Source organism: Pleurodeles waltl, chromosome 1_1 (genome assembly GCF_031143425.1).
Source record: "Pleurodeles waltl isolate 20211129_DDA chromosome 1_1, aPleWal1.hap1.20221129, whole genome shotgun sequence".
NCBI classification, from domain to species: Eukaryota; Metazoa; Chordata; class Amphibia; order Caudata; family Salamandridae; genus Pleurodeles; species Pleurodeles waltl.
Window position 1 is genome coordinate 658,954,437 of NC_090436.1, and position 21,862 is coordinate 658,976,298.

General features: G+C 45.0%; 1 protein-coding gene across 1 annotated transcript in view; it reads left to right on the forward strand.

Annotated features, from left to right (window-relative positions):
• DMXL1 (Dmx like 1) overlaps positions 1 to 21,862 on the forward strand; it is a 1,414,533-nt gene that overhangs the window by 767,066 nt on the left and 625,605 nt on the right. The window contains exon 24 of the mRNA XM_069226844.1: positions 20,072 to 21,171. Coding sequence (XP_069082945.1) covers positions 20,072 to 21,171 — 1,100 coding nt within the window. The remainder of the gene's footprint in view (positions 1 to 20,071; positions 21,172 to 21,862) is intronic.

The window sequence follows — 21,862 nt, forward strand, 5'->3', positions numbered from 1 at the left end:
ATGCCACCAAGTCTTGCCTACAATACCCGCAGGTCCAGCCCTTCCTGCGGTCTATGCAGTCACAGGCAAAGCCTACCCCAAACAGAGGAGAGTGTTGGCATTGCAGCATCTCCTACATCTTTTTCATCTCAGTCATCAAAGTACTATCAGAATTTTCATAGCTGTCCTTGGGATGATGACTTCTTGCATTGCCATAGTACCTCACTCCAGGCCTCACATGTACCCATTCTAAGAATGCCTCTAAGCACAGTGGTCATAAGCTTTGTGTATTTGGGAAAATCTAGTCTTGGCAAAAGTCTACTGCCCTTCGCTCTCTGTGTTGGTGGGAATGTAACAGCCTGTTGCAGGGCAGGCCTTTCTCAGATGATGATCCACAAGTCAACATTACCGCGTATGTCTCTCGATGGCTGGGGGCACACCTAGACTATATGACAATGTAGGGAGTATGCCCGTCCCTATCCCCAGAAGTTGCATATCATTTATCTAGAGCTGCTGGCCATATGCCTTGCTCTCAAATCATTCTTTCAAGTCGTACGGGATAAATTAGGCCTTATCAATACAGACAACATGACCACCATGTATTACCTTCAGAAGCAGGGCTGCACGCACTAAGTGCTAACACAGGAGTTCTGACATTGTGCTGTCGACCACCACATACTCCTTCTGGTAGAGTACCTTCCTGGAGTGGGCAGTGATCCAACAGACTCATTCAGCACAACACATCCACAAGTCCACATGTGGAAACTCCAAGTCCTACTACAGTACTGCCAACGCTGGAGGGGACCCTCAGATCGACCTGTTTGCCACTTCTGAAAACTTAAAATGCCCAAATTGCACCTCTAGCTACCCAAACCTACAGTCCATGGGCAATACAGTATAGATAAACTGGTCAGGGATCTTTGCCTATGCTTTTCCACCTTTCCCACTGCTCCCTTACATGTTACAGAAGATGCTGCAAGCATCCCTGACACTTATCCTAGTGGGCCCCCACATGAGCCATTCAATCCGAGTACTTGACACTCCTCTAGATGTCCACTCCTTCCTCTTTCAAATCCAAGTTATGAAAGCCTATCTCTCCCAGAGATCCCCCTGTCATCACGTCAGTGTGGTCCTTACCAGGCTCATGAGTCTGCCCTTTGAGCCTTAGCATTCTTGCCCTTTGCAGTTACTCTCATATGAAGTGGAATTGCTTCCTCAGATGCATTAGTTAGTTGCAGACCTTCACACTCCATGAACCCTTCATTTAGGTTTACATGGACAGCGTCGTTCTCAGAACCAACCCAAAATTCCTCCCCAGAGTGGTTTCCCCTTTTTTACCTCAATCGGATTATAGAGCTGCCGGTATTATTTTCTCAACCAGACTCAGTAGCAGAGAGAGCTCTTACTAACCTGGATTTTGAATGCACTCGCATTTTTTTTTTTTTTTTTACATTGCCAGGACCTAGCCGCAGGTCTGATCACCTGTTTGTAGTTTTCACAAATCTCACAAAGACCAGCCTATTTCTAAAACCAGTATTGCAAGATGAATAGTCAAAGTGTATTCACAGAGCACACTCTACATGCAAGAAAGCAGTAACTGTGGCCTTCCTTGGCAATATCTCACTACCTGTACGGCAGCAACTTGGTCAAAACTACACATTTCACCAAGCATTTTTGCGTGAACATTGTAGCCCGTCAACAGGCTATGGTTTGCCATGCAGTCCTAAGTACTTTGTATCAGGCATCTGCATCATTCACACACTAGCCACTGCTTGCAGGTGGTACTCCTTCACAGTCTTTACAGAATGTTTTGCTACAGCAGCACATGCTATGAATGGAAAATGAACTAACCCTGTAAGCATCTGTTCATAGTATCTACTGCTGTAGATTTACATGCACCCACCCTCCTCCCCAGAAGCATGTGCCTCTTGTAGCAGATTGTTTCTCGTATTACTGAACTTGCTTTCACAATACACATGAATCACCATACTCCGTTCACTCGCAATTCCTTACTTAGTCTCACTCGCTGTGTGAAACACAATCTAACATGGAGTCAGTACCCATGCTCATTGCTCAATAAGGCTGGGGACACAGTGCATCCTGTGACTCAAAAGCCTCTCTTCAAAGAAAAATAACCTACATCACTACACGCTACAGACAGATGTTTACAGGTAAGTAATGTTTTCTTTCTGGTGCACATCATATGAAATAGGTTGGGAATGGGAGAGTCAAAGCTATAGCACAACTGTATTACATGCTACTGGCCTAATTATTTTCCTGTCTAATATGGAGATATTTGTTCGCCATTATTAAAGACACATACACAAAACTGCCATGGCAACGTGCTTCCTGAGCTCTGCACAGGCAGTCATTGATTTTGGTGTAGATGCGCTTACAGACTTCTTTCCTTAGACAATGCCCTGCAGAGAGGCCTTAGCTCACCTGTGGTGCTGAGGAAACCTTGTGCACTTCAACTTTTACTTTCCTTATGAAAGAGCAATATTGAGGTCTGAGCTGTACAGGAAAGAACGATTAAGTTAATTAGCCCCTCACTTTCACTAAACTCATTTTGACCTTTTGTAATTGTCCCATGTCTTGTTTTCTTGTTTTTGGTTCTTCAGGAAATGAATACGGAATGCCTGCACGGCCTTGATGAAAAGCAGCAGGGTGGTAGACAAAACTATGCTTGTGGTCGTTCTGTCACGAAATAGTAGCCTACCTCGTAAATTGGTAGGGTGGACAAGTATGAAAATGAACAGGCTGCAGACATAAGGGACCTTTCAACGCAGTGGGCAGGTTTTTTTGTGGCAAATGTTTAGGGGTGTGTCCATTCTTAACATTTGACACTCATCACTTTGGTCCTTGGTTCTCATTCTCTAAAGGTACTGTTAGCAAGATTAGTATTCTTGTGCTGAAAAGATTTTTGGCTGACCTGTGCTTCAGTTTATTGTAATATGTTTTAGTTAACTGCTAATCATCCTAATTTTCCAACGAATTGCTTTGGGGTTCAGCTTAGGAGTCTGTAGGAAGAAGCTTCCTTTTGAAGCAAGAGTTATTTGCCTTCAACGTTGCTTTTTCTGATAGATACTCTCTTCCTGCAAATTGCTTTTCTCACCCCAGCCACACACCCCCTCCCTACGAGCCAGAGATTTAAATCACTAAGATATATAGGGAAGCTTGCTGGAGAGGGCACTAATGAAAATAAGTGCCTGTTGTGCAAAACAGTACATTGACTATCAGCTAAGATAGCTAATCATAATTATCAATTTAGATAGAAAATTTTTATCCACAAGGTTCTCCTTTTGTTTGAGAAGCTTATCATAAAATTGAACATTATGTGGCTATGCAGTTATTATAAATAAATAACCTGACATTTTAGAGACCCATAATTTGTCCCTCTGTCCGTCAGTGGAACTTCTCTGTGTCCTTCCTGACCTTATCTTTTCATTTTCTCTCTCCCTGAAACGTCAGTTTTTGGAGATTTGGAGATGTTTTTTCTCAGAAGAAAATTTACACAGGGTTGACATGATTTTTACAGTACGCCACAGATGGACTTTACATTTTTCTTGACGTTTGCAAATTAAAATGCCAGAGCGCTTTAACCCCTTAGCTCCCAGGCTTTTTTTCCCCCTCCTGCGCCAAGCCTTTTTTTTGGCTATTTGGGGTAGTTTGCACTTCGGGCCTCAACTTTTTGTCCACATAAGCGATCCACGCCACATTTGTGTCCTTTTTTTCCCCCCAACATTCTGGTATTCTAAAGGTACCCAGAGTTTGTGGGTTCCCCTGGAGGAGACCAGGAAATTAGCCAAAATACAGCTACAATTTCTTTTTGGGGGGGGATGGGGGGGGGTATTTATAAAAGTGCTGCAGAAGAAAGCATGTGTTTTTTTCCCTGCAAATGGCATCAAAAAAAAATTTGCGCTGCTAAACTCACCATCTTCCCAACTTTCAGGAACAGGTAGTCTTGAATCAGAAAACCACATTTTTCAAAACAGTTTTGGCATTTTACTGGGACATATCCAATTTTTACTATTTTTGTGCTTTCAGCCTTCTTTCAGTTGGTGACAGAAATGGTTGTGAAACCAATGGCGGATCCCAAACAGTAAAACATTTCGGAAAAGTAGACAAAAGTCTGAAGTCAACAAGGCATCATTTGTGTAGATGCTTCATGGTTTTTCTATCGAAAGTAACAGTTAAAATAAAAAATATTGAAATTGAGCAGAAAAAAACTGCCATTTCTATCTATGTTTTGTTACTTTTTCCAGCTACAACAGATTTTTGAAAGCAATATACGGTTACACCTGCTGGCCCCTTTTGGTTGTGGGGATATATATAGGGCTTGTAGGTTCATCACGAACCCAAGGTACCCAGAGCCAGTAAATGAGCTGCACCTTACAATAGGGTTTGATTGTATACCGGGTAAACAGCAATTATTTTTGTAAAATATAAAGAGTGAAAAATAGTGTAGCAGAGCCGACGCGACTCCGCTACAGACTGATCCCCTGGGATGTGCGAATCAGTCTGCCGGGGGCACTTTTCCGCACCCGGAAGTCACGTCATCTGACGATGACCCTGGTGTTGGATTTAACACACCGGAATTTGAGGATCCGGCGCGCCAGCCAACAACAAGAAGACGATGGACGGAGACGCCGAAGGAGGGAGACGAAGATGGAACAGGAGAAAGAGGAGCGGAGATGCCGACAACTGGACCGACTCCTCAAGGAGAATTACCGGAGAACAACTCCTCACGCCACAGTGCCAGCCACATCCCTGGCTTTCACACTTACGTGCCTGCATAATGAACCCCTCTGGGTATTATTGGTAAAAGGGGCTTTTAGAGCTCCTTGTTCTCCACGCTTGTTTCATTCATTTTGATTTTCCTTCTAGTCATTCGGATTTCAAATTATATATTTTTTTCTCTTTCTTTCTTTTCTTTCTTCTTGGTGTTTCTCTTCCTCCTTCCTCATACCGCCATCGAATAGGAAAGAAATACGAATTTTGTTGCTGGGTTAAAACTAAAGAACCCTGATGACTCTTTTGTGCCTTCAGACCCAGGAAGCTTGTTTTTCTCTTCCCCGAAGAACATAGACAACTTCTGTTTAAGCCTATATACTGGGAAATCGCTATTGTTTTTATTTCTTTTGGTGAAAATCCCACACCCCCTACCCGCAAAACAAGAAAAGGTCTGAAAACAAGACCCATACCTTTCCTTTATTTTCTTCTCTCTTCCCCGGGGAATGCCACCAACGCTGTTCTTCTCTGCAAACTGGTCCATACCTGAGAAATAAAGACAAAAAAAGAGAAATAAAGAAGATAAGCCAGCAGAAGAAAGAAAGATTGGAGAAGAGCAGAAACAAAAATACCTATATTTTAATTAAAAAAGTATAAGAAACCACACTTAATAAAATATCAAATCAACGTTTTTTTCATCTAAGAGAGTCATCTATATTCGCAATAAAAGAACCCACCACAAATAGGTATCAAGGAAACCTATGTATTTCCGAAATGGGCACAGGAGTTTAGAAGCAGTGGTTATTTGTACATCTCTGAATTCGGGGGTCCCCATACTGGCATGTGAATTACAGGGAATTTCTCAAAATGACTTTTTTTTACACACTGTCTTAAATTTGGAAGGCAAAAATGAAAAGAAAGACAATTGCCAATAACACTTGTTCGTCTATTCTGTGTTCCCCATAGTCTCCAGATAAAAATGATACCTCACTTGTATGTAGGCCTAGTGCCCGCAACAGGAAATGCCCCAAAACACAGCGCAAATCTCACAATTTGGCTAAAAAAACACTTTTTCCTCACATTTTGGTGCTGCAAAGCTCTGGAATCTGAGGGGAGCCACAAAGTTCTTTCCACCAAGCATTCTCCCAAGTCTCCCGATACAAATAGTACCTCACTTGTTTGGGTAGATCTAGTGCCCGCAACAGGAAAGGGCCCAAAACACACCATGGACACATCAAAATGATCTATTACAAAATTACCTGTTTTGCAGGGGGGGGCACCTGCATTTTTAGTCCTGGGTTCAGCAGCCATCTAGAGAAACCTAACAAATCCAGACATTTCTGAAAACTGGACACCCAAGGGAGTCCAGGGAGGTGTGACTACCCAGAATCCCCTGCAAACCTCAAATGTAACAAAAAAAAATCACATTTTCCTCACATTTCTGTGTGGGATCACTGCACCAGCACAAATTTCCTACTACCCAGTGTTCTCCTTGGACTCCCAATAAAAATGATACCTCACTTGTGAAGGTGGGCCAAGTGCCTGTGACAGGGAAGGGCCAAACACATGTAGAAATTGAGGGGGAACCAAAGTGAGTACAAAAGGGCAGGGTTTTTTTCAAACTTTTTTAGGCTGACCAGTGTGGCCCAATATTTATTGGTATAGATGCAATAATGCTGGCTGGTAGACATTTTGTGGAGCCCTGCAGATTCCAGAAGGTTCCATCACAAAAATGTGGGGAAAATGTGTGATTTCAAGGAAAGTTGGAGATTTACAAGGCAATGTGGGTAAGAAAATGGTGTGGGTGCATGTGAAGCACACCACTCTGCACTCACCCAGATGTTTAGTTTTAATATGTGTCTAGGTCTGGTAGGTTTTTCTAGGTGGCAGCGTACTGAAGTCCAAAAAGTGGAGCCGCTCACTGTCCCAAGTGGAATGATATTGGGAGTTGCCAAGCTCTCTTGGCCCATATGTAAAATCAAAACCTAAAAGAGTCCTCTTGCTTGCTATTGGGAATGGATGCTTTAGTTTGCAGGGGGTGGGCTGAAAGACTGTTACCCCCTTTGATTTGGGGTTGGGGGGGGGGGGCATGCCCATGCCCTTAGTGGTTGGCAGCCCCCCACCCCTCTATTTCTTTTTTTTATGTACCTGGCATCTAGTGGGCTTTCTTCCCCCCGGGTGGTGGATTGGGGTAATTACCCCATCTGCCCATCCGCTTTCCCCCCCCACCCCTCCCAGTGGGCAGAACGACTTTGTCACCCCCACTCTCTTGTTTAAAAAAAAAAAAAAGTGGGCTTTCTTCCCCCTTGGGGGCAGATAGACCTCAGACAAATAGGCTGATCTGCCCCCAAGCCCCCCCCCCCCAACAAAACACACACACAGTAATCCCTGGTGCCAAACGGGCCTAATAAAAATAGGGGGGCAGAAATGGCCAATAGTAATGTGCCCCCATGGGGAGTAACCCTTACCCAAGGGGCTGCCCCCAAACAAAACACTCATACACACACAACAATCCATGGCGCATAAGTGGTTTCTGCCCCACTTGGGGGTAGATCGGCCTAATGGGGGCAGAAATGCCCTAACGAATTATGCCCCCAAATGGAGCGACCATTGCCTAGGGAGTCGCTTCACATATATAAAATAATAATTTAAAACATTTCTGGTGTTTAGTGGTTTCTGCCCTCCTTGGAGGAATATGGGCCTAATAGAAATAGGCCAGTCTGCCCTCAAGGGGGGCAGAAGTGGCCTAAAGTAAAATGCCCCCATGGGGAGCGACACTTACCTACAGGGCTGCTCCCCACACGTAAAATAAATTAAAAATATATATATATCCCTGGTGTCTAGTGGGTTTCAGCCCCATCTGGGGGCAGATAGGCCTAAAAATTTGGCTGATCTGCCCCCAAGTGGGGCAGAAACAGGATAAACATATTGCCCCCAAAGGGGAGCGACCCTTGCCCAAGGGGCCGCCCCCAATCGCCAAAGTAACAATAAAATGAATCCCTTGTGTCTAGTGGTTTCTGCCCCCCTTGGGGGCAGATTGGTGTAAAATAAATGGCCGATCTGCCCCCGGGGGAGGGGGGCAGAAACAGCCAACATAATACTCCCAAAAGGCTAGCGACCCTTCCACAAGGTGTCGCTCACCAAATAAATACACATTAAAAAAAAAACTGGTGTTTAGTGCCATTCCTGCTGCACAATTGCTATGCGATTGTGCAGCAAGAATGGTCAAAGAGACATCGGAGGAAAGGAAAGGGCTTTTCTTTCCTCTGATGCCTCTCTGATCTCCCCTTTCCTCCTCCCTGAGAAGAAACTCACCAGTTTCACGCTGATGTCATTAGATGTCACAGAGGGGACGGGGTGGCAGCGTAATCGCTTCTGCTGCTATCCCTGCCGGGCGGTGCAGGTGGGTGGGCACAGAATGGTAAATCAAGAAAGTGCCCACTTTCTAAAAGTGGCATTTTCAAACTCACAATCTGAAAACCAACTTTACCAAAAGATGTACTTTTAAATTGTGTATTCAGAGACCCCAAACTCCATATCTCTATCTGCTCCGCCTGGTAAATTCCTCTTAAAAGCTATTTAAAGGCAATCCCCACGTTAACCTATTGGAGAGATAGGCCTTGCAATAGTGAAAACGAATTTGGCAGTATTTCACTACTGGAGCATGTAAAACACACCAGTACATGTCCTACCTTTTAAATACATTACACCCTGCCCATGGGGTGGCATGGGCCTACCTTAGGGTTGACCTAGATGTAGGGAAGGTTTAAGTCTGATAATTGGGTGCAATTGCCAGGTTGAACTGGCAGTTCCAAACTGCCCACACACACACACTCTGTAGTGGCAAGTCTGAAACATGTTTACAGGGCTACTCATGTGGGTGGCACAATCAGTGCTGCAGGAAAACTAGTAGCATTTGATTTACAGGCCCTGGGTACCTCTATGGCACTTTACTAGGTACTTACTAGTAAATCAGATACGCAAATCAGGGATAACCAATCATAATTGCAATTTACTTAGAGAGCACTTACACTTTAGCACTGGTCAGCAGTGGTAAAGTACCCAGAGTACCAAAACCTGCAAAAGCAAAATCCAGCTCACAGTCACAAATACAGGAAGCAGAGGCAAAAGACAGGGGAAACCACGCTAAGGATGCCAAGGCTAACAATAATTATTTGAAAGATTAACCTTTCTAGGTGACTAGTTGAAGACGCAAACAACTTCTTAAACCCACCGAGCACAAAGTCATGTAACAGCCCTACTAAGAAAATGTTCTAAGAACACCTATGCATTGTGCTTATCATACACAAGCTAATCTACCTAACAAGATTTATTTATGTAGGCAAGAGCATATAAAGCACTATAACCACTGCAACCTTGAAAATATCAGTTGTATGACCGGTACCCTGATTACAGCAGATGAGTTAGCTGGGGTGAAATTAAAATGTGGCTGGTGTAATTGGTGTCATTTTGGGAATCTGGATTATGATACGTGAAATTCACTAAATTACACCATTACGCCACATTGCTTTATTAGGTGCGTTTAGCAGCAAAAATGTAGCATGAGTGCTCGGGAATAATGTGAATGGCCAGAACATGAGTAATTGTTGCTCACACTACTTCATTTTTTCATTATTGTTGACTCAAGTTTTACGTAATTGCGCCAAAGGAAATTAGACATCTAGCACATTTTTTTTTTTTTAACCAATTTTTATTTTAATTTTGCAACAAAAGAATCATAAGTAGCGTACAGAGCTACTTAAGTGTCGTTTACATACTGACAGTGTTTCCTCCACATCAGACACGCATGTGTGACATAAGTACAGTAGCGGCAGGAGTTTTGGATCAATCCTTGCAATTGGGAGCATAACAGTTAAATGCAGTTCAATCGCTAAATATGAGAACTATTTCATTGTTGTATATCCTTGCCATGGTATATCAGTAGATTTCCAGGAGGTCTCTGCAGAGGACCCATATGGGTTTCACTGGGTGAAATAATTCTTGCAGAGTGATGTTCAGAATGAAACCATGTCACTATGACAAACATGCATACATTAATATCAATCCAGTGGCACATATCAGTATGAGAGGTGAGAACTCAGTGTACATGGGAGCCTATTCTCCAACAAGATAGAATTGATTTAGTGCATACTTACTAGTGGGTGCTGGGATGCTAGGCAGATAAACTTTCACTGTAGGCGTGTAGATCAGATAGTCGCACTTCCCATGCTGCCCAAACTGGGTATTTGTGCAGGCCGCAAATCTATTTGTGCCTATTCGCAGTTACTTCCGCTCAACCCCATTTAAGTGTCGCCTTGCACCAGTGCAACAGCCCCTGCAGGGTCTCTGCCTTGCAGTGCATTGTGGAGAGTCGATGGGCTGTTAACGGCGCCACGTCTATACATTGGTTGCTTGCTTTTCCCTTTTGGGATCATTGAAATAATCCCAGTAGAGCACCCTCCGTTGTTCCCAAGTCTGAATGGCCTGTCACTACTCTTAATGCCTCTGATACCTCCCCCCAAAAGGATACCACTGCTGGGCAAGTCCAGGACATATGCAAGAAGCCTGCTTTCTGCTGGGGACATCTGGGACACTTCAAGGAGGAACCAAACATCTGGTGCAGATCGTCAGGGTGAAGTAGGCCCTGTGTAGTATATTATGCTGAATGTTTTGGAATTTGGCGTTCTGTGATACTTTACTGGGGTAATGCAACACTTTACCTCCCCATATCCACCTGCCAACCATCCCAGGTTGCTGTCAATGGGTCACGGGTTGTGTAGGCCAGATCACGGACCAACCAAGTGGCTAGTTTATACCCACACCCCATAATGTATAGTGTGTATATTAATGGATGTTGTGAAGGTTCAGTATCTGTGATTCCCGAGTGTTTTTCTAGTGCCACCTGGAGACTATCAGAAAGTTCCCCACTGGGAGGTCATTCTGCTCCTGAGGTTGCTCATAAGCTAGTAGAACGCCCTCAGTGAATAAGTCACCCAAAGTACTTAGCCCTGCTGTTACCCAGGTTTCCAACCATCCCGACCCAACATTCGTGCAAATGGTACCAGGGAGCTTAATGGAATTTCGGGGAGTACCTGGCTGTAGGGAACTGGCTCTGTATATATATAAATCGAAATGAGATATAGGGTGCACAGAGTCCAGGGGTTCCCCAGAGGCTTAACAGAGGCTAAAGTAGATCATACTAATGCTCTCTTTTGTGGTACTGTGGTTGAGCAGTTAGGTTTATCAGAGGGTAGTGCAAAGCATTTGTTGTACACATACAGGCAATAAATGAAGTACACACTCAATTGCTAACTCCAGGCTAATTTTTTTTTATATAGCAAAAATATAGTTTGTTACTTTATTACTAGAACCACAAGATTCTGATTGCAGGTAAGTACATTTGCAAGTAAGTAGCAAGCATATGTATCAACACCACTTGGTTTCAATTTGGCAAGTTAAATGGTTTTCAAATAAATAGCAATAATCTGTTTTAAAAGTTGACAGTGTAGTTTTCAAACACAGTTCTATGGAGGAAGAAACGTTACGGCAGTTTCGAGGTAAGTACAAGACTTAAAGTTCCAGTTTCCAGAGGTTAGGATAGCCACAAGTGTGGGTTCAAGTTAACCCCAAACATTCACTACTAACACCATGGGGCCGGTCAGGTGCTGAGGTCAAAGTTGCTGCAAGATTTGAAATGGGGCACTCGTAATGGGATCTGCCAGGTAAGTAGCTGCATTTTCAGAGGGCAGACCTGGGGGTTTAGGAGAGCCACCTGGACATGGGCCGTGTTCGTCTGGTGCAGAGTGGGTAGGACTTGTGGTTCTGGAGTTCTTAGTTGGAGATTCTGCTGGACAAGGTCGCTGTCCTCGGGAGATCTTGGTCCTTTGGTAGGCAGGCAGAGTTCTGGGGATTTGGAGAGGTCGCTGGTCCTGCAGGATGTGTTGCCTTTTTGGAGCAGGAGTCTGTGGAGCTGCAGACAGGCCACTAGGGCTAGAGCCAAGTCTGTTGGTGTCTGGAGTCTCCTCTGCTGGGAGGGTCGGCTTAGCAGTCCTCCTTTTCTTGAGGTCAGCAGGACCTAGATCAGGGAAGCCCTTCAATCCTGGATTTAGCATCATTACAGGGGGTCACTTTAGCTCTGGACACCTTAGGGATGGTCCCAGCTTCAGTGGTCACTCTGCCTTGTCTTTCCTAATTTTCCCACCGGACTTGCCGCTAAAAGTGGGGCTTTGTCCGGTCGGTGGGCATCTCCGCTAGCTGGAGTGCCCTGAGGCACTGTAACAGGAGGCCTGAGCCTTTGAGGCTCATCGCCAGGTATTACAGTTCCTGCAGGGGGAGGTGTGAAGCACATCCACCTAGTGCGGACTTTGTTTCTGGCCTCAGAGTGCACAAAGGCTCTCACCCCATGAGATCAGAAACTTGTCTGGAAGTAGCAGGCTGACACAGACTGGTCAGTCCTGCACTAGATGTTTGGGTAAAATACAGGGGCCATCTCAAATATGCCCTCTGGGTACATTTTGCAATAAATCCAACACCGTTATCAGTATGGGTTTATTGTGCTGAGACGTTTGATACCAAACTTCCCAGACTTCAGTAAAGTCATCATAGAGCTGTGGAGTTCGTAAAGCTAAACTCCCAACCCATGTACTCAATATGGCCACACTGCACTTACAATGTCTAAGAATGGACTTAGACACTGTAGGAGCATGTTGCTCATGCAGCTATGCCTTCAGCTGTGGTGTAGTGCACCCTCGCTTAGGGCTGTAAGGCCTGCTAGAAGTGTAACTTACCTATACCACAGGCAGTGGTTTGTGGGCATAGCACCCTGAGAGGATTGCCACGTCAACTTTGTCTTTTTCTCCCTACCAACACACACAAGCTGCAATGGCAGTGTGCATGTGCTGGGTGAGGGGTCCCCTAGAGTGGCATAATACATGCTGGAGCCCTTGGGGACCTTCCCTAGCCAAAGGGCTTTTGGTACCATGGGTACATTTTTCAAGAGACTTAGCTATGTGCCAGGGGCGTACCAATTGTGGGAACAATGGTACAGTTCTGAGAAAGAACACTGGTGCTGGGGCCTGGTTAGCAGGATCCCAGCACACTCTGTCAAGTCAGCATCAATATAGGGCAAAAGGTGTGTGTAGGGGTGGGGTAACCACACCAAAGGGGCACTTTCCTACACAGCCCTCTCCCAGACGAAAGAGGATGAAACTAACCTTTCCCAAGAAAGTCTTCATTGTCTAAGTGGAAGAATCTGGAAAGCCCGATTGCATTGGCATGGGCAGTCTGAGGTCTGTGGTCCACTGTAAAGTTCATTGCCTATAGGGAGATGGATCTCCCTAAAGGTTTAGGGGTATCTCCTTTAATTTGCATCAGCCATCTGAAAGGTCTGTGGTCAGTTTTAACAATAAAGTAAGTATCAAACAAGTTTGGTTTCAGCTTTTTCAGTGACCAAACCACAGCAAAGGCCTCCCTCTCCATGGCACTCCAACGCTGCTCCCTGGAGAGTAACCTCTTGCTAATAAAAGCAACAGGCTGGTCATGGCACAAGCTGCAATGCCAGTGTGCATGTGCTGGTTGAGGGGTCCTCTAGGGTGACAGTACATATATATTTACAGCCCTTGGGGGCCTTCCCTGGCCAAAGGGCCCTTCTGTACCATGGGTACCTTTTACAAGGGAACAATGGTACAGTTTTAGGAAAGAACACTGGTACTGGGGCCTGGTTAGCAGGATCCCATCACACTCTGTCAAGTCAGCATCAATATCAGGCAAAAAGAGAAGGGATAACCATGCCAAAGGGGTACTTTCCTACACTGGGTATGTGTGGCTTAAGTCAAAGGGATTTGAAACAATTTGCCCCTTGAGGTTGCCTGGCGTTCAGCAAGAGGTGCGTTGCACCAGCTGCCAAGCTTTTGAGGCATCAAGTACATCCAGCTCCTCCGTGAGACGACCAGCAGGCGGTGGGTGGGCCACTGTAACTTTGCCACCAGGTAATACAACTCAAAGTTAGGGACGCCTAGCCCTCCCTTCTCCGTGGATAATTGTAGTTTGCAGAGTACCATGCACCTCCTCCTTTTGTTCCAGATAAAGCTGCTCAGCGTGCAGCATCCGAAAAGTAGACTTGGGGATATGGACCGGGAGGTTGTCGAAAAAAATATAAATGTCTTGGCACCATCACCATTTAAGCCAGTGCAACACAGCCTTGCACGGTCAGAGGTTACGTGCTTCAGAAAGCCATTTGAGGACATAGTGAGGCAAATGATCTGATTAGATTGCCATCAAGGACACCTTATGTCTCATGGCACATGTTTATCCCTAAGTAACAGAATGATCGAGCGTCCCAGCATATCGGACAGTCATCCACTATAGAGAGCTGTTGTGGGCAGTCAGGATACAGTGGGGATAGACTGGATTTTTCCCAGTTCATCGCCAATCCCGACACCTCTCTCAATTCAGTCAACACCGCCTGGATACGAGTGTTGCCCTCTCGAATGCCCCTAACGTATATTAACACATCTTCTGTGTATAGTGAGACGGTGTGAGTCTTGTGTTGATGAGGAATAATCTAGCCATGTCCCTATTTTCTCAACTGCTGAGCTAGAGGCTCTATATCAAGGCAAATAAAAGTGGTGACAGTGGACATCCCTGTCTTGTTCCTCTACTCACCAAAAAGGAATGTAAATTACATTTGCCAATTTTTACTTGTGCGGAGGCCCCAGTGTAAAAGAGGTGAAGAAGGCTCAGCAGCTGCCCTGTGATGCCGAAGGCCATCAGGGTGGAGAATAATTATTCCCAGTCCACTGTGTCAAACGCCTTCTCCAGATCCACTACTATGCATGCAGCTTAAGGCCACTGGACCCGGGATAGCTTCAACACACAGTGTAATTGACCGATATTAAGAGTAGTGGAGCATCCGGACACAAACCCGTTCTGATCTTGGTGCACCAAACGTGGCAGGTGTTCATATAAGCGGCTGGCAATGATCTTACTCAGCATTTTATAGCCTGATCCCAGCATGAACAGTGGGTGGTAGGAGGCAAGTTCCATTGGATCCTTGCCCGGTTTTAGAAAGGAGACCAGAAGTGACTCTTTCATCGTGGGCGGAAGACAATCCACTGCTTGGAGAACCTGAAATACATCTAGTAATTTAGAGTTGAGCTGTATATCATAAGCCTTGTAAAATTCTGTGGGGAATCCGTCATTATCTAGGATCTTACAGGTTGCTGCCTCGTGCATGGCTTCCCGCAACTCCTGTAAGGTAAGTGCAGCGCTCATGTCCTTCCTCTCTAAGGGATTGATTGTGGGGAGAGTCACTGTTGATAGAAAATAATCTATGACCTCTCGCCTGTTCACTGGAGGTGGGTAATACAGTCCTTGATAATGTATGGTGAATGCATCATGTATTCCCCTTTTATACATTACTGTCCAGTTGTCTGGGACCCTAATCATTGTGATCGGCATACCTGGTGTGGCACTTTAAGCAGCCATGCCATAAACAACCCTATGTATTCCTTTCAGAGTGCATCTTTGCCTGATATGAGCGAACATCTATGCATCACAATTGCTAGATAAGCCTGATATGTAGTTCTAAGGCTTCAGTAAGCGCTTGTACATTTGCTCGGTCTGCAATGATCAAGCCACTCAGACTCCTTAGCATGCAACAAGTCCTTCTGTAATGTCTCCACACTCCCAGAACTGCGCATATGCAATGCCCATGCATCACCACCTTCATTTCTACCCTATCTATCAGCTTTGAGGAAGAGGTTCCCCAGTTATCCGTCAGGCATTGGGTCAATTCCTCTGCAGTTGTGTCCTGAAACACTGGGTCCTTTAACATGGAGGGCTGCAGTTGCCGTCACGGGACAGGTGGTCTTGGTGCTCCTCACTCCAGTTGTAGCTGCAGGGGGTTATGATCTGAGAAGGTCTTCCCTAGATACTCCACTCCCATTGCTAGGAGTCTGGTGGCAGTCGCAAAATATGCAATCTAGTCTTGCATGCAAGTCATGTGGGGCTGAATAGAAGGAATATTCTCTGAAGTCAGGGGGAAGAGACCTCCAACAATCTAACAAAGACCAGTGTTGGCGCCAGTGGTAGAAGTGTGTTGCAGTCTTGATTATCAGGGAGGTCAGTAGTGGCGGATGTGAGCAGTCCAACTGCAGGTCGAGGACCCAATTAATACCCTCCCCCATTGCCATAGTATATATGCCCAGTGTGTTTGAATTGCTGATCGTTATGTTAAAAAGGCCCATTGCCACATGTTAGGCCCATAAATGCTTCCTAGCAATACAGCTCTTCCATTTAGGTGTCCTTCCACCAGTACATATCTGCCCTCAGAGTCTATTTCTTACCCTAATCATCGGAAGGGGACCCTTGGTCAGACCCATATGAGTGCATCATGTGCAAAGCTAGAATATGTGGTGCAGAAACGATGACCCCAACAGCACTGCTGCAGCTTGACCTCCACCCCCCCAGCTATATGTGTCTCCTGTGGCAGGGCTGTCTGTCCACCCCTCCTCCTAAGATATTGCTAAACTACATGTTGCTTGCACATTGTGGCCATACCTCAGACTTTCCAAGTGATGATTCCTACTTTGTTCATCAAGGTAGAAGCACTCAAGCGCTATATCCAAATGTTAATCACCAATCGCAACTTTTGTGCTGCATGTTCAAGGTGTACATGCATGTCATGTGATGGATATAACACAATACACTGCATTATATAATAAACTGTATTAACAGAACCATGCAACTCCCTACCCAGGGTGACCCATGAACGTATGGCCACCCATACAATCAACATTAGGTCCCATAGATGGGATACTCCTGCATGTGCAAGCATGAGCATGCATGACACCCAGGAGTAAGGCGAGGGGGTGATCCAGTAAATCCATAATGTCATGGTTTGTAGTCTAAGCTGTAGGGCTAAATAACATCGCGCACCACCCCCTAAGGGAGACTTTTATTTCTAGCTTGATTTGTCACCGTAAGAGTCAGTTGTTGAACTGCGATAAATATTTGGGGTGCGTGTATAACTCAGTATGTCCTCATGTATTCACACTAGTTTTTCTGCCATCTGGGAGTGTAACAACAGGCAATATCATCAAATTCGCTCTACAATTGGGGTGGGGAGGGCCCGGTTCAGAAGTTCCGTCTCCCAAGGCGGCAATTGAAGATGATCTACGTACTGCCCAGAGGTTCTCCATTTCTTTGAGGGCCTGAGCTTGTTCTTCTTTGGCCTGTTCTGGCGTAGGGTCCCCACTTGTCTGCGCACTTGTTGCAGCACTAAACTGCTGCTTTTTGAGCGCAAGAGATGAGTGGACTGCCATTTTGGTATGGGCGGTGCAAAAGTCTCATATCATCTTTGCTCCACCCAGTTTCTTGTACCGCCGGGTTCAGTGAAGAAATAACTCTGGCGTCCAACCATTATTTTAGTTTGGCTGAGAAAAGAAGTGCGTATTGGAGTCCAGCCTGGCGTAGCTTGCACTACATCCCCAGAAAGGAGGCCCTGTGGCGTTGCACAGAGAAGGTGTAATCTCAGAAGATAAAGACTTTAGCTTTGTGATGGCAGCAGTGAGCGCTCTTTGGTTGCTTGGAGAATTGCATCATTATCCCTGTAGTTCATTATCCTGGCCTCTATATGGTGCGGTGGAGCCCTTGGTGGGGGGTGTTGTGCCGGGACTCTATGGGCACGTTCGATCAGGAAATATGTGGAAAGGTGGCCGGGTGCCACTTTCAGCAAATGCCATGTTTCAAAAAACTGAACAGGGTTAGCGCCCTCTGCTTCCTCTGGGACCCCTACTATTCAGAGGTTATTGCGATGGGAGTGGCCCTTGGAATCCTCAGCCCGAGCCTCTAATTCCTATACCTTTGTAGTAAGGGAAGTGTACCTTTCCTATTAATTATTTCATCAATGCGCACATTTTTGTGAGTTCTTGTTCCGTGTGGGTGACTCTCTCATCTAATTTATGTTGATCTTCTTGAATTAGCCCCAATTTTGACACCACTGCGTCCACCCTTGTGCTCAGATCCTGACGGGTGTCCACTATGGCAGCTAGTATTTTGTCCAACTTTGAGGTCCGTGGAGAACTCAGCAAGAAGCATCGCAGGAGCGGGGGCATCCATGAGCACTTCTAGACCATCCTCCCTTCTGTGGATGTTGAGGGCCTGCGCTCCCTTTCTGCCCTATATTGTGAGGTGAATCCCTGGGTTGGGGCCCTCAAGTCTATGCTAGACAAAGGAGTATTGAAGAGCGTTGCAGGACATGTGTGTATTTGCCAGGCCCCTACTTTGTAGACCTTGGGGTGGCACGAGCAGTACCACCAGGAAGAAATGATTGTGGAGTAGTAGAGCGCGATCCCTTCAACCTGTGCACCTCTGCTATCAATAGTAGAGCCAAGAGCATCCAGTAGGTCTTTGCTGAGCGGTTTCCCAGCTGATAATAGTGTGTATGGTCTTCAGAGGGTATTCACCAGGACCCGACTCATCTCTGTTCTCTTCCCCAAGGGTGCACAAGCAGTTTTGGGTGCAGTTCCACCGCTGGTGGGCCTCACAATCTCAGGTACCATATCAGCCCCACATAACCTGAGGTGTGTCACTCTTCCTATTCCGAAGTGGTTAGCTTAACTGTGCCCCTAAGTTCTGGATGCACAGCACTGGCCCCCAAGGCCTACATTGCCTGATCTCCCTCTGTCCTCTGATGGGCCTCCTTAACCCTTTCCTGTATATTAAGGTCTTGTGTGATGGGCACAGGAATGCGTAAAAGGGTGCAGCAGTTAGAGTGGGAGGGGCAGGAGCCAAAATATTCCTCCCTCTGCAGCCTCTGTGTGGGCAGCAGTATGGCACCTCATAGATGGTGGAGGGGATGGCTTCAGGCCCCTCTGGGGGCCTCTACTCTAATTTTATGTATTTTAGAGGTATGTATGGTTCCGTGGTGCGGGGTCACAAAAAAAGGGGGGATGGTGTTTAGGGGGAATGAGGAGTTCTTGTAGGTAGTTATGTAGCTACCCCCTCAACTCAACCTGCACCTCGCTCATATGCAACTGAGAGCTCATGCATGCAGCTTCAGTCCTAGCTGCCAGTACTGTCACAGGCTCCGTCACACTCCCGGGGCCTGCCGCACTTGTGCCTATGGGCATCCGAGGGGCTCCCAGAGCAGCCCCTTCTCCCGTTTTGCAATGTCACGGTCCTGTCACCAGCCGGGCAGGAAAACCGGCACCCGATCCACACTGCTCCTCCTCAGGCCCACGTGACTTCATAGGCCCAAGAGCCATTCACAGCCTCTCGGCGTAGAGCGGTCTGTACCGTTTGTTTGGGCTCGATTGCTGCCGCCACCCTCCTCAAGTTCTGCACTCTGTCATGGGTACTGAACACTGCGGATGGCGGCAGGTGTTAACGGATGTTGATTCTCCCTGTCAAAGCCAACCTAAAGCCCGACCGCCATCTTGCAGCACCTGGCCATGCACTCTTTAGCACACTTCTTGTTGAGAATTCTTAACTCTGTAACTGGGATCTTGCCATCTTTGTCAAACAGCAGTTGTGCCCACTACTCTGTTATTTAGTTATTAAAAGGGCATATATCTCATAGTGCCTTGCACAAAATAAATGGCTACTTGCCATCACATCAAGGTAATTGCTAAGTACCATACCCTTTTACTTTGCTGTCCTCCTTTAGCACAGTAGCAGATGTAAATGTTTTAATACAAGCAGTGATTGATAAAGCCCGGACAGTGTACAGTCAAGCATGTAAAATGGTAGTTTATGTGCAGAGGAATGGGATGTTGGCAGTCACGTTTATTTAAAAAATACTAACATTTCTGCCATCACACTGCCAAATATGTTTGTTAATTCTTTTGAATCCCTGTTTTTTATTATTTTGTGTGTTTGTTAGCAGAAATACAGTACACTTGCTTCGGTCTCAATTATTGAAGGTATTGACCTAGAAACTTCATGGTGTCATTAATGTTTTTTTTCACACCTAGACTAAAATATGTTTTAAGAATTCATTCCTTGGACGTTGTTGTCAGCATCCTGTGAAAACGCTCCTAGGTTTCCTCCAGGCGTGACAGAAACACTGCTGAAAAGCCTTATCAGACACTGAGGAAGCATTATACCAGATAGCTTAATATATTTTTTGGTTATTGTCTAAAAATTAACAGGGAAGAAACACTGTAAAAAGGCTGAGAGGTTTGCTAATTTGCTTATTATCCAGTGAACAGCCATTGCTACAATGCTTTTTTCCATGACTCTTTACTTTTCGGAAAGAAGGTAAACAAGAACATTGCAACACTAGAGAAAAATAACATTGCAAATAAGAAGCCTGTTAATTTACACTTCACTCATTGTTTATTGTAATTCTTGTTTGTAGATGACATTGGGGACCTTCAATCAACTTGTAATCCTTCAGTTTTCAATTTCTATAATTTTTTGAGGACACACCCACTTCTGCTAAGACGCCATTTTGGATCCTCAGACACTAAGTCTACTCAAATATGCTTAACTGTGGATAATGGGCTAGCAGATAAAATAAATCTTGGAGAAAGAAGATTGTTTTTTACAACTGCCCATGCTCATTTAAAAGCTGGCTGTCCCATGTTGGCACTGGAGGTTTTATCAAAGATGCCGAAAGTTGTTATGAAATCAAAGACATTGGTAAGAAGTTCCAGTATAACGGACACAACTAAGGAATCTTCACCTTCTACTCCTGTACCATTGGAAACAAAAGAAATCAAAACATCAGCATTTGACTGGAACGGCACAGTAGTGAATGGAGTAGGATCATCTCATGATTTGTCTTCTGACAAGCAAAATACTTCAGCTTTCACTCTTGATTGGAGTCAGCCTTCTGTGGTCTTTCAAGACGACTCTCTAGAACTCAATTGGGATAGTGACAATGAAGATGAGCCTGGTGACGCAGGTTTGTCCATGAAAGAATTGAGCCCTTTAAAGAAATCTAGTGGAAGGATAGAGGGGACAGTTTCTAGTTACTCAGATTCACTTTGCACCATTGATGAAAATGATATTTTAAATCCATCAGAAGATGTAATAGCTGCACAACTGAAGTTTAGAGCATGCTTAAAGATTCTCACCATGGAGTTGCGTACATTATCTACCGGTTATGAAGTAGATGGTGGAAAGCTTAGATACCAACTGTACAACTGGCTTGAAAGAGAGGTTATAGCTCTCCAGAAGACCTGTGACTACAATGTTGGTTCAGAGGAATTTGCATCTGGGATTGGTGGACCTCTTGATGACGTTGGACTCAGTGAAAATGCAGAGGAAGACTTTTGTGACAAACAAAAAGCGAGACAACAGAAAGAGTGTTTGCAGCGAAGATGTCTATGGCTCCTAAATTTTCAGTCACTTCTGAGGATGTTTCTTAGCTATTGCATACTTCATGGATCCCATGGTGGTGGTCTTGCCTCTGTGAGAATGGAATTGATCTTACTTCTACAGGAGTCCCAACAGGTATTTTACTTTCACTGATTTGACACTTGTATATCACTGTATTCGCTTTCTACACATATACATCATATTTTACATATATGACAAGTAATTGTACAATGCAATTGTGCTTATGTTTAATGAGTCTGCAAGAGCCTAGGTCCTAGTGCTGTGAAATTGTTTCATGAATACACTATTTATTTGACAATCCTCTTTTCTTAAGTTCCATTATCCTCATTCAAGTTGTTGAGATCACCTCTACCATTGTTTGGCCCAACAGTTCGAGATCTGGTTCAGAAAAAGCAAGTGCAACCAGAGGTGCTTTCTGAGAAAATGGAGTGTTTGAACTGTGGCGAAATCTGGGCATAGATTGAGTGTGTTGAGTGTTTCTCTGAAAAATGCCCTTAACCTTTACACATTGGAATGCAGGCATTGATGTTTGCTTTTTCCTTATCAATCTCCCAACTCTGCAATATTGAGTATTAAATGTGTGAACTATATACACATCATGGAAAAGATTTCAACTGCTTTAAATGAACTTGTATTTGTTTCTCAGAAAGCACAGTGGCATTCTTTAGAGCTGTGAAATCACATTTTATGATCAGAAAAAGGAAAAAGATGGCACAAAGTGACTAAGAAGCAAGCGAAAATAGTAGTGTGATACTCCAATTACGAGCAGGCAGATCTCCTTATTTGTAGTGTATTTGAAACTGTT